Source organism: Crocodylus siamensis, chromosome 2 (assembly GCF_052110815.1).
Source record: "Crocodylus siamensis isolate JL-2025a chromosome 2, ASM5211081v1, whole genome shotgun sequence".
Lineage (NCBI taxonomy): Eukaryota > Metazoa > Chordata > Crocodylia > Crocodylidae > Crocodylus > Crocodylus siamensis.
The window spans coordinates 48,453,840-48,471,265 of record NC_143396.1 but is presented as its reverse complement, the minus strand read 5'-3'; the positions used below and the strand labels follow the sequence as shown (position 1 = coordinate 48,471,265).

The 17,426-nt window shown below is 45.1% G+C and overlaps 1 protein-coding gene across 2 annotated transcripts; it reads right to left on the bottom strand.

Annotated features, from left to right (window-relative positions):
* Positions 1 to 268: 268 nt before the first annotated feature.
* On the bottom strand, positions 269 to 2,731 carry LOC149870211 (uncharacterized). 2 transcript variants are annotated; one of them, XM_090035793.1, is made up of 2 exons: positions 2,405 to 2,731; positions 269 to 1,200 (listed from the first exon to the last, which is right to left on the bottom strand). In XM_090035793.1, the coding sequence occupies exons 1-2, from the start codon at positions 2,670 to 2,672 to the stop codon at positions 275 to 277; spliced, it is 1,194 nt and encodes a 397-aa protein (XP_089891919.1). In that variant the 5' UTR covers positions 2,673 to 2,731; the 3' UTR covers positions 269 to 274. The 2 variants fall into 2 exon arrangements, with proteins under 2 accessions (XP_089891919.1, XP_089891917.1); XM_090035791.1 differs by having other exon boundaries at positions 2,312 to 2,727.
* Between the last annotated feature and the right edge of the window lie 14,695 nt (positions 2,732 to 17,426).

Sequence of the window (17,426 nt, the reverse complement as noted above, 5' to 3'; positions counted from 1 at the left end):
GGGCAGTACCTGTGACATTAGCAGCATTTAAAAGTGGATGGAGCTAGTCAATTCAAGGTCCACTATCAAAGCCCTTAAAGATGAGGGGAGGGGAAAGAGAGGAGAATGCAGCTGCAAGAGATTATACCCATTATTTTTAATATTTTGACAGCTGCCCTCCCCACTCCTTCACATTCTTGTGATGTCAGAGGGAATACTATTTGTAATACAAGTAGACCACCAGTAGGAAATTAAGGCTGGGATAAACAGTGAGGTCACCACATTACTTGTTACATTATGTCCTTCTGAGGATCTTACAAGGCCATCTTGCTAGCTGTGTAACATCTTCCTCAGAGTATCCACTTCTTATTAGTGTTACAGTAGTTCCCAACCAGAAGGAATGGGCACCATAGCACTCTGAACGAAGGCCAAGTAGTCTTAAAGAAGAACGGAAGACAGCCAAAAACTGTCTCTTTGTCAGAGGTATACCTTCAGAATGAACAAAGAGAGGTCCTTCCCTGCGTGGCCTAGCTGCCACATAGTTCCAGAGTGCTTCAACAGGGCATACCCAGGTCTCTCCACATAATCCAAGAGAAATCAAAAATCTTTCTTGACCCAGGAAGGATGTATGTAATCGAAGGTTTGCTCTCTCTTCCGTCAGCTGGAGATCACTCAGGAACAGCAGCTCTGGCTGTGCCCAGTTCTGATGCTCTGCCACCATTTCCTGAACCCGAAGTGCTCCAAAAAATGCCACAGTAAATACAGCACGAAAAAGTAAACACTCATACTGTGAGCTGCAAACAGACTCCACAGACCCCAAGATTGATCGCAAGACCTCAATGGTTACAGGAGCAGTACCACCCCTTGGAGCATCATCCCTCTGACGCAATGCTATCACCATATGCCTGTTTACAATGTCTTCAAGAGGATCAGTATGACCTGTCAATTTGGAGAGGTAGGAGAGTGCTGCCAAGTATATCAGTATTTTTGGTGAAGGTAAGCCTAGGGACTCCATAGCCACCACAAATCCTCTACTTTGATACAGTGGAATTGGCCATTCTGGAGGCATTCCCATGTTTTCTCTGAAGGCAAGAAACTTTACCAGGCCTGTATGGTAGGCTTGCCACATTCTTACATCTACTGAATGCTCCAACAAGTCCAAGGTCTTCAGAGGCCAAGGGCCTAATGGATTCTTCTCAGCCCCATCTCCAATAACACTTCCTGTAGCAAAAATAAATAGATAGGAGGTTAATGTTTAGCAAGAGTAAAACTTATGAATCAACTTCTTAGTCTGTCCAAAATGCCATAGGCCTAAAGCAGCAATTCTAAATCAGGATGCCACAGGAAGTATGAGGAAATAAATAGATAAAGGTGGGCTCAAGCTCTCCCTGCATGGCTGTTTCCCCACTCTTGCTGCTCAGCACCCCTGCAAAAAGGCAAGCACTGCAATAAGTCCAATTTTGAAATAGGGTGCTGCTCAATATGCAAGTTATGTTGGGGTGCCTCAAGTTTAAAAATGTTGACTGCCACTGCTCCAAAAAAAGAGTCAGTCCCTTCCTGCACAGGAATTGCTTGCAAAAAATAAATTCTTAAATCACTTCAACCAGTTACATGCAGCCAAACATTCCTTTTAAGACTGCATCCTGTCGTTATCATTTCCACGCATGCAGGGTAAGTCCCAGGCAGGACACCATAAAAACAGCTTAAGCAGCACAAAGGCTAAAACTGACTGCACCCAGCAACTAACCCTAGGAAACTCCAGGCCAACCCATTCTCCAGAAAGGGAGTGTGTTATATACAACTCACTAGCTCATGCAAGCTTAGGTCCCAGAACAAAAGCCAACTGACCAATAGGGCAACAGTGCCATTCAATAGTAAATCACAATAACCCTTAAGCTGCAGGGCTTTGAAGCCCACCTGTGGGTAGATCTGCAGGCTGGAAGAGGGAGGGGGTCTGGGAACTGTCCGAGGGACCAGAGCCTGCAGGCAAAGCCAAACCCGGAGGCCAAGTTTGGGGCTGGCTGTTAGAGCCTTACCTTTAAGCCCATTTTAAACTTCGGAAATGAAGGAAACTGCCGGGGTCCTGCCGTAAGGGGCGCCTGCCTCGTCGGCAGAAAAGCAGAGCTGGGCCCTAGCGAGGTCAGCCAGGACCCAGCCCTGCCTGCGGGGGCTCAGCCCCATCGCAACCGCCCTGTGCAAAGCCGGGCTGCAGACGCGCCACAGGGCTGCCACGGCCGCCCACCACTTCCCCGAGGCCGCCGGGGGGGCGACACGCGAGGCCGGGTCACCCGGCCCCTCCTGCCTGCCTCGCTCAAGCGGGCCCTGCACTCACCGGCAGCAGCCGACGACGCGGCGGCGTCTCCGGCCCCAGGCCCCACCGGGCCGCCCGCGCTCGAGGCGCCGGGCCCGTCCGAGCCGCCCGTACCGGTCTCTGCCCGGGCTCGGACGTCCTCGGTCGCTCCCCGCTCGACCAGCACGGCGCGGAGCCAGTCCATGCCGGGCTCCCGGGACAGCAGCCCCAGCAGCTCCCAGAAGGGCGCGGCGGAGCTGAGGCCGGGGCCCAGCTCGGGCCGGGGCCGGGGCCGGGGCCGGGTCTGAGTCGCGACGCTCCTGTAGCTGGACATGGTGGCCAAGATGACGACGCGCAGCACGTTCCAGACGCGAAGCAGCAAGTGACCTGCACCCATAGGCATTCAGCCGCCCCTTCCGCCCCTTTTTATAGCCCGCCAAGCCGGAAGGACCCAATCAGAGCGGGCTACCTCATCCCGCGCTTTCTACTGGTGGGATCGTCTCATCCGACCCCCCCCCAGGGCACTGCCATTGGCTGGTCTGTTGAGGCTGAGCCAATCAACTGGCAGCTCCCCCCACCCCACCCCACCCCAACCTTGTGCGGGGTCTCTTCTCCGCTTAAACCCGGTGGCTGATGCCTGGGCCGTAGTGTTGGGCGTGGCGTGGCGTGGGTTAGGAGTCTGGTCAGTAATGGAGTGGCTGAGGTCAAGGGTCCGCACGCGGTGGGTAGTAGTGCCAATAATCCTGTGAGCTATGCTGATGGGAGTGTAAAGTCCCAGAATCAGGCAGCCTAAAGGGCAGGAACCAGGCGGAAGATAGTATCTTCCAGGCTAGCAATAGGCCCCAAACCTCGCCTTGCCTGTACAAGTGAGAGACGCAACAAGGCAGGCATCTTGGCAGAGCCTTCTTCCTGTCCCGGGTGCTGCCTGCTGGCGTTGGAAGGATTCAGACTGCCCCTGGATGATCCACTGCAGCAGACACCTAGGGCTGGACTGTGTTCAGGTTTGCCAGCCAGACCTACAGGAATGTGTTACCATCTGAACCAGTGAACTTTCTTTCTGTAATTGAACTTAATAACAGCTAGGCATGAGCTTTGGTTGCAAGCAGGACTAATATACATGGTGCAGCCTCATGCTGTGACTTGTCACCAGTTCTGTTCTGCAATGAATTTCCCAAGATCTTATCATTTGAGAGAGGAACAATATGGAAGTATACTAGCAGTGCACAGTGACTTCTGGAAAAAATGCAATACACAAACATTAATTCAACGTTTAATTATTTGCCATGTTCCTGGCAACAAAGGACAGTTAAGTAGTTCTAGTTTAAATCTACTTACCAAATGCACACTAGCACTTTCTAACTATTCTACAGATGGGAGTTTAGCACTGAGCCTTTCTCTGCAGCTTGAGGGCATGTTTTTGGCAGGTGTTTCCGGTGGAGAAAGAAAACATATCTCTGTGGTTAAGCTGCTGAATTTACTGTACTTCAACGTATTCACCAATCAGCTTGGAGTGCATGAAGCTTAACCACGTTATTTAGGGCCTACGTGAAAAACCCCAGGGCACGTAAAATATAGTAACGCTGAACCATAACTCTTTTATACAAATACTGAATTTTGTAAAGTTACTTAAAGAAGATAGTAGTAGTTTTAAAATGCAAATTACTCTCAGGTTTCCTACTATAATACAGATCTCAGGCAAATAAAAACGTGTTAGCAATGCTCCAGTGAACCTAACAAACACCAGAAAAACAACAAATTTACTTTGCCCTTTTGTGGTGCCCCCCATTCAAACTCATTACCATACAGAATGGGTGTCAACACCCAGTCAGGCAGGCAGGTATTGCTGCCCCCATTTTAAGCTGAGAAAACTGAGGCACATTGAAAATAAGTGGTTCGCTAAACGTCACGCAGGAATTCTGCACTTGAGACATGAATAGAATATGGTTCTGATCCTGGTCTCAGTTATGCCAGTTTTCCTTCAGTGTAGCTCTACTGGCCTCCATTGGCTAGAAAAGTTATGTCTAATGTATTCCAAAATAAATTAACTAGTTAGTTAATATTAACTAACTAGTTTATAATAATTAACTAATTAGTTATTAACTAGTTAATAAGTTAATTAGTTTGTCTAAACTAACTAATTAGATTCCAATTAATTAACTAAGTGATTTATTTTAAAGAACCCTGCTCACCTTTCTTGTTTCATCCTGCTATTTCCTAGCTTAGTAAAATTCTGAGTGAAACATAATGGTGGCCTTTGCCAAAGGGAATACGGCACATTTTTCCCAGCAACATGGGGGTGTTGATCTGATGTGAACACACCTTGCTGTCCCACATCTGACTTCAAAAGAGAACAAGTAGAGGAGGGGAACATGTTCTGTCCACAGGTGGTATCTCAGACTAGCCATTGGGTCCTCTGTTGTTCCTGATGTCACTGCTCCCAATATCATTGTAGTCCTTATATCACCTGCCTCAGGAGGTGATATCAAAATGAAGGGACAGAGGTTGGAAATCAGAAAAAAACCTTTAAAAATAAACAAGCATTATTATTCAAAATAACCTCAAAAAGATGGAGGCAGCGTTGAGTACCACTAAAATGCTTAAATATATCAAAAGTGGTGTATTGACACTTTAGTCAATCCCACACATCCCATGTACCCCACATGTTAAAATAAACTAAAACGGTGGCCAACCTTTTTTGCCCCCCTGAGCCAGATGGGCAGTTCCAGGTCCAGCTGCAGCCCAAATCTGGCTGGTGGGCTTGATCAAGCTGGCATGTGAGGCTAGTAGAGGAGCCCCATCCTACCATGGGTAAGTGCACAGCCCAACCCTGATCTATCTGCTGGGGAGGGGCACAGGGCAGGGAGCAGCCCAATCTCTATCTGGATGCATGGGGGAGTGGAGGAGTGACAGGGTGCTGCAGCCCAGATCTGGACCCTTAGGGGAGTCAGGGTAGTGGGCCAGAGTGGCCTCAATCCAGATGTATCAGGGTGGGAGGTGGGGGAAGTAACTCAGCCCTGATCCAAATGCTGGGGGATGGATAGGGTGGAGTAGCCCCTATCCATATGTGTGGCAGGAGTGGAGAGCAGCCTGGCCTAATCTGGACAAGCAGTGGGCCAGGCCAGACTTGATGCCATTGCGGCAATGGTCCAGGCAAGGCTAGACACTGCTGCACAGAGCTTCCCCACTCCCTTATTGCCAATTTTTTCTGACCTGTGGGGATCCCTGTGGGTTGGATGTCATGGCTCCGTAGGCTATATTTGGCCCTCAGGCTGCAGGTTGAACACTCTTGCTCTTAAATGATTATATGCACTAATGCTGAAGTAAATGAATGCCCTTGGTCTCTAGCTATAGGGAAAGTACAGTCTAATATAAGATGTCCAAATTATCCCCTGGGTATGCTTTTTATTTGGGCCAGTGCTACAGACTTGGGGACAAAAATGATTTCAATATATTTTTATTGAAGTATAGTTTGAAAAATGGCTTCAAACTATACCAAGTCAATGGTACTTGTTTTGCACAAAGACAAGGTTCGTTTATAATCTCTGAACAGAGGACAGGGAAGTACAGTGATAACTAGTTTTATCTTCCTCTTCCCGCTCAGCGGAAGTAAATAGTAGTTTGTTTATCTTCCTTTTTTTCTTGCTTAAGGATGAGGGGTTAAGTCCAAAAGAAGAATGTAGATCCTTAAAGTATGAACTTAGGTGCCCAAGTTCAAAACCGCAGTCCTGAAAAACTGCACTCAGCTGCTACCCAAACCTAAAGGAGTCTCAGATTCATAGGTACTACAGTTTGTGACCTTAAAGTTCCAAGGCACTTGTGGTTTCTGCTTCTGCATGGGCACAGAAACACTTCAGCAGCTCAGCATGTAGCTCATGCCTCAGTCTTGATCAGGATCTGAAACCAGGCATTCCCCTGCCGTGGTTCTCTGATGGGCATTATGCAGGGGTATTTTCAGAACACCCTTAACAAACACTAAGACAATTGGCAAGAAATGTGCTATTGATTCTCCCACCCCCCATATGTTAAAATATGAGGAAAGGAGTCAACAGCATCTACCTGGTCTATAATAACCTAATCAATGTAGCATTTGCCTAGGGAGCAAGGGAGGACAGGGTTCAGGTTTTTCATTTACTTGGATGAATTCAAACCCATATCATCCACCTTCTCAGAGGGTGCCCTAACTACAAGAACAATGCCCTAACTGTTCTGAATTGAGAATGAGACACTCTCCATTCATCCTGTTGAAATTAGGCAGAAAATAATTCAAGGTTCATTGAGTTAAAGAGAAATAGATAGAGAAAGAGAAGATGCACAAACATGACTCTGTGGACCAGTAATTAGTGCACTTTATTTGCAGGGGGAGTTTTCAGCTTTGAGCCCTGCTGTCAAGGTATATTACTGTTTTGTGTTGTGTTGTGTTGTGTTGTGTTGTTTGGTTTTGGTTTGTTTGGTGGGGGGTAAATATGACAGTCTAATATGAATGTGCAAACAGTCATGGGAACAGTCCCACATCTTCCCTTTCAGACAAGTACTCTAACCTCTAGGCTGCAGTCACAGTCTCCTAGTCCTATGAATCCTGAATTCTGCCCACACAATGTTACATCAATCTGGAGGGATGAATAGTGCATTCTACCCTGGAACAGGGTAGTGGTTATAAAACTCACCAAGGAAGTGGGAGATATGGTTTGAATCCCATCCATCTGAGGAGGATATTGAACTTAGGCCTCCTGCTTCCTGAGTTTTTTAATCACTAGCCAATTGTATAAAACGGCAGAAGCAACTTCTCCTGAAAAAGGAGCTACACCTGTTTAGTGTTTTGAAGAAAAAGTATACACAAGTACCTGTGTATAGGTACAGGTTTAGGGCTACACAGGTGTCTTCCTGCAGCCCTGAGTAAGGTACTGGGGGGAAAAAAAAGGATTTAAGTACCTGTTACCTAGTTCTAAGAAGTTGCACAGTATGCACTTTTGAAGTCTCCCTGCTCAATGTGATGCCTGTGCTGAATTGTCTTCTGAGGTACTTGCCTCTCCCCATATATCACATACAGAGTATAAGCACCTAAGTCAGGGCTCTAGGTTTTATCCCAGGGTCCAGATGCCTAAAAGTTAGGCATTGTAATATTTAACTCTTAGTTACCCAAGCTCTTTACTGCATCTGGCTTTAAGTGGACCTGGATATCATAGAGTGTAAGGACCTTCAGCCCTGCCCCTTACCATCTTTTTGCTGCAGAATACCACAAAACTGATCAGCACTCGGGGCCTAATTCTGCTCCCACTTCATTTTGAACTGGTGCAATTACTCCAGAGAGCTGGAAAGATTTCTGTCTTCCCTGGAAATTGCTCTTAATTTATATGAGTGTGAGTGGAAAAGAACTCAGGCTCATCAACTGGATGAATAGTCTGTTAAAATGATCCTAGTTCAGGCTAGTATTTTCAAGGAGATCTAAGATAGTGACTCACCTGAATCCCATTGAAAAGCAAGGGCAGTTGAACACTTTACCTCCTTGAAAAAGAGGTGCCATAATTTGAGATGAATGGAGCAATCCACACGTAATTTATGGCCCTGCTCAATGCCTATTCAAGTCAACAAGAGTCTTTATATTCACTTTATTGAGTACTGGCTCAAGGTTTTAAGCTGTTTTTAATTTGAAGATTCCAGGATTTAGTTCTACTCAAAGCAAAGCTCTCACTGCTGGTGCTTGACTGTGCCGTATTTTCAGTACTGTCTCTGAAAGGGTTTCATCTTTCCAATGGGAGATAGAAACTTACTGTTCAATTCAGAAATTTAATCTGTTTTAGGGATTGGATCAAAATGTCAAGCAAATCACATCTCACCCTCAGGGCAGAAGATTTATACGTATGTTTGATTACAGATCCCTATTCATTAAAAAGTGAAGTAATTGATGCAAAGTTGCAGTGTTTAGAAATATCTGAATTTTCTGTCTTCACTGCCAAAAAAAATCCTTTCTTCAAAGCAAGCAAAACAATTTGGATTAGATCTTTTTCTCTAAAATCATAGTGGAGACGGCAGATAGAATCCTTCCACCCTTGCCTCTATAACATGGTCGTTAATTGTGCCACATAATTAATAACCTCGATATGGCAACATAGAACCCCTACAACAATAACTATGGGGGTGTGTTTTTTTCTGACATTCTCTTCCCTAGAAATTCTAAATACTAGAAAAAAACTACAAACATGTAATCTGAACTATTCAGCAAAGACTCTGAAACTGTATTAACTGTCCCATGCTGACCGACAAAAAATGGACTATTTTTAATTTAATACTACTTTGGATGTTTGTTTTCCAGCTTGTGTGCTATCTTCAATCAGGCCTTTATTTGTAGGTACATATGATGCAAACCATGACATACTGGGGGGGGAGTGGAAGGAAAGAGAAGGCATTTCTAGCTTCAAAACCTCGTGCTCCATTTGTGTAAAACTTTCTACAGACCTTTTACCTTGGCCCCAAAGTAATCCAACCTTTTTTGGCTTTTATATGCATATGCTAGGAGTGACAAACACTGGGAATTGGACAGCAATTTTAACCATAAATATCTATTGTCATTCCCTAATAAACAGTGCAATACCCTTGGGATGAGGACAGGGTGATGATGATTGATTGATTGATTATGTTACATCTTTATGTCCTTATTCCAGGAACATTCAAACTCAAAAAGTTAATGAGAGTTTTCTTTGAGTAAGCACTGAACGATCCCATAATAAGCTCTAATGCTTGTAGAAAATAAAAAGCTATAGTTTACTTATGTTTAAATGAGGATCGCATCATTGTTGGCCCTGGTGATTGCTTCCCTGCAAGAAGAGTAATTGGTCATGGAATATTTAAAAACATTGCTCTGCAGAGGAGTTCAGTGGCTGTTAGTATTCAGTTCCTGGCTGATGAACCATCATCCTAATGCGAATGCCAGTTAATGCTGTTGGTGGAGCTACATAGGAATTACTATATTGACAATGTGCCCTAGAAACTGGACTGAGGCCACTAATGCTCATTATTTTACAACCATTTTTGTAGCATCCATCTCCTAAAATCTATATGCAAAAGGACTACAAGATTTCATAGGATTTCTCTGAGCTCTCTACTCTCTCTTGGATATGTCTCAAAGGATAAATCCTTCATACATTTTCCTTTTCTCCTAGGTGACAAGCAGACAGAGGACTTTGTTTCTTTCCTGTTTGTGTTAAGGATTATATTCTTTCTTGAATTGTGTCTATAAAACACAGCTTGGCATGTTGGCCTCTCCCTACCACCATATACCAGAGAAAATTTACACAGTTTTGCCAAATGGAAGGAATTTAATTTCATCATAATAATTTAATCAGCCTAAACTTCTGTAATGAAACCACATCAAAAAGTGAAACTGCAGTCTCATGAGGTTGTTTGCACAGTAGATGAGTCAGAACACTTCTCTATTTCCATTTCACAGCCCATTAGGTTTGTGCATAGTTTAATAATTTCCATTCTGTATAGGAGAGAGTGCCATATTTACTTTAGAGGATTATATATATAGTCTCCAGTGACAAACCTGCATAAAAGATTTTGCGTTTTAAACCCATTAGAATGAATTGAAATTTCTTAAATTAAATTGTTTAAATTCACAAGTTTAGCACTTGTATACAGAAAATTTGAAAGAACAGGGTATGTATAGTTTGGGGGGCCAGGGAAAGAGATTAAGGTGTATGGGGAGGGAGAGGAAATGAGAGCATTTTTGAAATATTTGAGAGGCTGCTGCCATAAAGGAGATGGAGAACAACCATTTTTCCTTGCAGCAGAGGTTAAAACACAAAGCAGTAGGTTTAAAGTGCAACAAATATTTAGATTAAATCTCAGAAAAAAAGGTCATTACTCTCAGAACAGTAGGACAGTGGAACAAGCTGCCCAGGAAAGTTATAAAATCTCCTTCCTTGGAAATTTTCAAAAAGAATTTAGATAGGCATTTGTCTGGGATAGCGCAGGATAGCACATCCTTCCTTTGAACTAGATGACCTTTGAGATCCCTTCCCATCTTGTGATCTTATGTCTCCACTAGAAACATGATATATTTCATGTTAACTGGGGCTAGGTACAGACATTGCACCTATTGCACTTTAAGCATACAGAGAGTGCTCTAAAGCCATGATTGAACAGGTGTTCATGGCTCGTAGAGCACTTTAAAAATGTTAACCCTCAACAGATGGGGTACTAAACTAAAGCACTTTCTTTTAGAGTGCTTTTTAAAATGCCTGTGTCCCATCCATCACAAGTTAAGCTAGCTCACATTCTGCCACCATCCCAGGTGGCATAGCGCAGAGCTGTAATCTAGCCTCAGGCAGAGCTCTTTTGCTCCTTGACTGTCACTGACCTGAGTCAATGACAACCTCTGATCCCAGCCCCGTCTCCTCCCTTGGGCCAGCTGTAAGCCTCACCCTGGTCAGGCTGGGTAGAGGAGAGGGGAGACTGCTCTCCCTATAACCATCTCAGCCCTGCAGTGTGCAGCACCCCATCCAGGGCAGCTACTGGAGAAGGGGTCCAGGGTCTCTCCCTGCAGCACCCCTGGTCCTGCACCATGCTGCTGCCTGGCTGGGGGGACTGCAGGGGAAGGGGGTCCAGTGTCTCTACCCTGCAGCTACTGATGATAGTTGCCACTGGAAGTGGGGGGAACAGGGCTGAGGAGAGAGGTCACTTTGGCAGCCTCCTGGGAGTGCCCCCAGTGGACAATGCAGGCAGCCTCTGAGCGCCCCCCACCTCCAGTGAACAGTGATCATCTGTTCAGTTTGCTTGCATTCTAACTTACAGCACTTCAAGTAAAATGCAACAGAGCACTTCCGTCAGGGGCTTTTTGAATATCTGTAAGTAGCCTAGCATGTTAAAGTCTCAGTGCAGAGATGGTCAACTGTAGTTTCTACATTTGTCTGCTGGTCAATGTGAAGTCTAGGTTCGCCTTAGATTTAACTTAATCAGATGCCACAAGTTTTCACAACATCAATTCATTATTGCTTATTTATAGGAACAGTGTATAGACAGCATTTCAGCTGATGATTTATAGAAGAGGTATCCTTTGATGGATCTTCAATGGTGGTCAAATGCCTGAAATCCTGAAAAGGTCTCAGTCCTACTTTATATGCCATTTAACCCAGGGACTGGCAACGTTTTGGGGCAGTGCCAAAAACACCCATAAACTTGACTTGTAGGTTGTTGGGATGCCAGCGGCAAATGGCAGGGGAGCCACAAGGGACCTGATCCTTGTTATGGCAGCACAGCTCTGGCCCCTTTCCCTCTGTTCACCCCAAGGCTCACATGCCAAACAAAATGCATGTGCCACACTCTGGCAGCTATAGCCACCTGAGCCCCAATTGTGAGGAGCACCAGAGTGGGTACCAGCGAGAAGCCCAGAGGGTGCTTTCGTTAAGCCCCAAGGAGAGTGCATAGGACTAGAAGCCCCAAGAGGGGGATTTGGGGGCCAGGCATGGCTACGGCCACCTGAGTCTTGATTTGCAGGAATCATGGAAACATGGCCCCAGTGCAGGCGGGAATTGTGGGGCAAGGCCCCAGGGAGGGTGAGTGCAAGAGGAGCCCCAGGGAGGGTCCACAAGCGAGAAAGGCCCAGTAAGGGCTTAGCCTAGAGGGGCCTCAGAGCATCCATGGGGAGCATGGGCAACTAAGGAAAGAGGCCAGAGAGCATCCACGAGGGCGTGGGCAAGGGATTTTTGACTCGACAACGTCTGGTACATCTGAGAGGCTTGGGGCATGGTATTAGGGGTGGTAGGAGCCATCCGTAGCCCTTGAGACTTTAATTCACAGGGTCCGCTAAGACAGGACCCAACTGGGATACATCAGGAGTACCATGTCCAAGGGGGCAAAAGGCAGCCTCCCTTAATACTCTTGTCATCAAAGACGTGGCGGCCGAGAACGAGGGTGCATGGACACCAACTTGGCACAGTAGGGGGCGCTAGGAGAGATCACAGCTGCTTCTAAGTCCCTGCCCTGTGACAGACTGATTTGGTACTAAAGTTAGTCCCAAGTTAGTCCACACACACACTGTTACTGTGCAGTAAGGCATGTACATATGCATTACTGGGCAATAGTTAATTGGGTGTAAATTTGATACTGGCATGATGCAGGTATCAAATTTACACTTATAAGTCACCATAAAGGGGAGCACATAAAAAGTGGAAACAGGGAGAGATCACCAAAGAGGAATATACCTCTTCTGCTCGTGCTTGTAGGGAGGCAGTTAGACAGGCCAAAGCTACCATGGAGCTGAGGATGGCAACCCAAGTAAAAGACAATAAGAAATTGTTTTTTAGATATATAGGGAGTAAAAGGAAGGCCCAGGGAGGAATAGGACCTCTGCTAAATGGGCAGAAACAATTGGTGACGGACAGAGGGGACAAGGCTGAACTCCTCAACGAGTTCTTCGCCTCAGTGTTCCTAAGCGAGAGGCACGACAAGTCTCTCACTGGGAGTGTAGGGAGGCAGCAGCAAGGCACCAGACTTCCATGCGTGGACCCTGAGGTGGTGCAGGAAGAACTGGATGCCTTTAAGTCGGCAGGCCCGGATGAGCTCTATCCGAGGGTACTGAAGGCACTGGCCGACATCATTGCAGAGCCACTGGCGGGAATATTTGAACGCTCGTGGCGCACGGGTCAAGTCCCGGAGGACTGGAAAAGGGCCAATGTGGTTCCCATTTTCAAGAAGGGGAGGAAGGAGGACCCGGGCAACTATAGGCCAGTTAGTCTCACCTCCATCCTTGGCAAAGTCTTTGAAAAAATTATCAAGGCTCACATTTGTGAGAGCCCGGCAGGGCAAGTTATGCTGAGGGGAAACCAGCATGGGTTCGTGGCAGGCAGATCGTGCCTGACCAATCTAGTCTCTTTTTATGACCAGGTTACAAAACGCCTCGACGCAGGAGGAGGGGTGGATGTCGTATACTTGGACTTCAGGAAGGCCTTTGATACAGTATCCCACCCCATACTGGTGAACAAGTTAAGGGGCTGTGACTTGGATGACTGCACAGTCCGGTGGGTGGAGAATTGGCTGGAGGGTCGCACCCAGAGAGTCGTGGTGGATGGGTCGGTTTTGACCTGGAGGGGTGTGGGCAGTGGGGTCCCGCAGGGCTCGGTCCTTGGACCGATACTCTTTAATGTCTTCATCAGCGACTTGGATGAGGGAGTGAAATGTACTCTGTCCAAGTTTGCAGATGACACTAAGCTATGGGGCGAAGTGGACACGCCGGAGGGCAGGGAGCAGCTGCAAGCAGACCTGGACAGGTTAGACAAGTGGGCAGAAAACAACAGAATGCAGTTCAACAAGGAGAAATGCAAAGTGCTGCATCTAGGGAGGAAAAATGTCCAGCACACCTACAGCCTAGGAAATGACCTGCTGGGTGGCACGGAAGTGGAAAGGGATCTTGGAGTCCTAGTGGACTCCAAGATGAACACGAGTCGGCAGTGTGACGAAACCATCAGAAAAGCCAATGGCACTTTATCGTGCATCAGCAGATGCATGACAAATAGGTCCAAGAAGGTGATACTTCCCCTCTATCGGGCGCTGGTCAGACCGCAGCTGGAGTACTGCGTGCAATTCTGGGCGCCGCACTTCACGAAGGATGCGGATAATCTGGAGAGGGTCCAGAGAAGGGCCACTCGTATGGTTAGGGGCCTGCGGGCCAGGCCCTACGAGGAGAGACTAGAGAAACTGGACCTTTTCAGCCTCCACAAGAGAAGGTTGAGAGGCGACCTGGTGGCTGCCTATAAGTTCATCAGGGGGGCACAGAAGGGAATTGGTGAGTATTTATTCACCAAGGCCCCCCCGGGGGTTACAAGAAATAATGGCCACAAGCTAGAAGAGAGCAGATTTAGATTGGATATTAGGAGGAACTTCTTCACAGTTCGAGTGGCCAAGGTCTGGAATGGGCTCCCAAGGGAGGTGGTGCTCTCCCCTACCCTGGGGGTCTTCAAGCAAAGGCTAGATGTGTATCTAGCTGGGGTAATATAGGCCCAGCACTCTTTCCTGCTTATGCAGGGGGTTGGACTCGATGATCTATTGAGGTCCCTTCCGACCCTAGCATCTATGAATCTATGAATCTATTTACTGTGCAGTATGAGAATGAACATGTAGGCATGTATGTGTACTACAGAGTAGTTTTAGTTACTCCGTAGTAAATGCTCATATGAAGACAAGCCCAGTGATTCACAGGCACTTCTCCAGTGGCAGGTTACAATTAGTTAACGGTGTCATTGGGTTCAGGAAGACTGAAACAATAGCTCTGACAAGTGTGAACCTCCATTCATCTCAATGAGGATTTAATTTGAAAGATTTACAAGGAAACTAAGTTAGTTTTGTTATGTCCTTGCTTCCAGAAGCAACTAGTTCTTCTGCTTATCTAGATAGATGCACTATTCATCTGAAAAGCTGTTCTGTTGGAATATGATGAGCAGGTAAATAAGATCGTTTACTTACTTGCAGTTAAGGTCCCAACTCCTGAATTAAAATATCTGAGTGCACCCTTTCATTAAAAACCACAGAGCTTAACTTTAAAAAAACAGAAACAATAAGCTCAGTCAAAGCTCTTTTTTGGTCAGACTGTCTCTCTTCTCTCCATTTTCTTTGAATCTCAGTAACCTTTTTCATTTGTTTCAGCCTCAACCATTTCCTTTTGCTTTTGCTACATTAGAAGTGCCCTTTACTACCTTGTCATGTGCATTTACCCCACCTTGCTCCCTCCCCCCATGTCCTTCTACAGAATAAACCACATCCGTATGTTTTAGCTCATTTATAAGAGCCGCTAGCACTATTGTGGACTGCCTTGCTTCTTGATCTAGTGGTCTAGCATTGTTCTGAATGCTCCCAGTTTGTCAGCTTACATCTGATATCTGTAGGTGCTCAGATTATGGATTGTTAGTTGCCATGCACCTGAAAAAGTATCCATTTTGATTTAAATCTCAGGAAAAGTTTGTGCTGCTATAGAAAAAGCATGTTTCGTGTTTGAGCCAAGCAATATATGCTGTTTTTCTATCCTAAGCTAATTATTTGATACAAAAAAGTTTAGTGTATTAGATATATTGGTGTATTCCTAGATATAGAAAAAGTTTAGTGCATTAGATCCTGCCAACAATTATTTCTACACACATCTTTATTCATGCACACCATTTCACTAATTTCACTGAAGTCAATAAGTCTTCACTCAGCATAAAAACACATGCACCGGTAATTCCTACTAGGTCTTGTCCTGATCTCGGCAGCAAAGCTCTTCAAACCCATAGAAATATATAATTTCCTCCTGATACATATGTCAGTGTCTTCAGCTCTCCCCTTAAACCTAACAGTAGCTTTATTTCTATGTTTTGTGACACTTGCTCAAGGAAAACTTGTGTAATTATGTTGTTTAATACCAAGTGTGATAGATCTTTACAGATGCACAGAATATTTGACAATCCTAATAGCAGCTTTGTAATGTTACATGTATCTTTGGGACCATTAAACCAATTTTATATATCTGTATGAACAATTACATTTTATTCTAGCTCTATGGGGAATTACAAAAATTTCCTGCAGGGGCTAAAACCTCTAGCATGAGGGTAATTAATGCAAACCCAGAGAAAAGCTTGAAGTCTCCCCTCCTGGGGGAGGAACAGTATATTCTAGCTTGAAGTAATTGAAAAATCTCTTCAACCTATATTATTCAGTATTTAATTCACAACCAAGGAGTCTGACAAATGTCTGCTTCATTTGGTATCTGCGTTCTTGCTAAGGGCTACTGATAACTGTAGGAGTTCTTTGCAGGATAAAATAAATGGTTCCAACTGGTATTTGCAAGAGGCTCTTAAAGGTATAATCCACAATATTATTTTTAAATGTAGCAATAGCAGCAATTAATAATCACTATTGCCATAATACAGAATTTCCAACACAAAAGCAACATACCATGTATTTTGAAGGCACCCTGTGTTTTTTGTGTGTGTGACTCTGTTCCCTGAAATTTAAGTACCAGAGTTATCTTCAGTTCTAGTTATGTCATGTTCTGGTGCTCTGATGATACAGTAAAATAGAATTGCAGTCAGGAATTTAAGCTAGGAACAGATGGTACATTTGTCCCTGGATAAGTTGTGCTTGTGTTTATCCTGAAACAAAAAAACCCAGAGACTAGCATGTACATATGTTACCCTTCTGACTGGGGTTAGTGAGCTGCTGAATGCAGCACCACTTTTCTGCCATTGATTCAATGATGCAATCCTGGGATAACTGTACAGATATGCTGGAATAAACTGTTACTATTTCTTACTTGAGAAACTCTCTTAGGATTTATCCTGAGACCACAGACATGGCTATCTGTATGATTGCACTTTGCCCTGGGATTGCACTTTGTCCTGGTTTATCCTGCGATAAATATAAAATCCTTATGCAGCCAGAAAGTGGTAACAATCCTGGATTCAATATTCACAGGTTTATTTATACAGATCACCCTGGACCAGAGCTGATTTAAAAACCCTTCTACCACCCCACACCATGTGTTCTGCATCAGCCCTTAGCTTTGTTTTTTTGTGTTTTTTTAATTCTTCATGGCAGGGTTCCTGCATTATTTTTCTTTCAGAAAGGGCCCAGTACATCTGTGGGTACCCATAATAATAAGAGTTCTCTTGTTCCTTATTTGCCATGTCTCTCTCTTGAGCATATCTGTCCCTTCCCAAAATATAAAAAATAAAACTAGAATGTTAAAATTAATTAGAATAGACTAAAAACTGGTGATATACAAGAATGTCAAGAAGGCCTCCCCATGCTCACCATTCAGTTCTCAGGATTCTGCCCTTTAACTATGTGTGTCTCCTTTTTTTTCTTTAAGAAAGAGCATAAATAAGTTGATCTAACTTATGAATGGCTATGTTAAAATTCATAGGTATTATGTTGCAGCCGCTTAAGGCACAGATCTGTGCAAGTCTCTCCTAGTCTCTGCAGAAATGAATGACTCAGCCTGTTCATTTAGACCATCTTTCCCTCTTTCCCCAGGGTCAAATGAATTTCCTCTACCAGCCCCAAGACCCCCCCCCCAGTAAAGATGGAATAAGAAGAGGTGTAGAGAGAGAGTGATGCAATTCAGGACCCCATAGCCTGAGGAGTGGTGGTGGTCATTATGACAGGGTGCTTAGCACACCTGTGACTT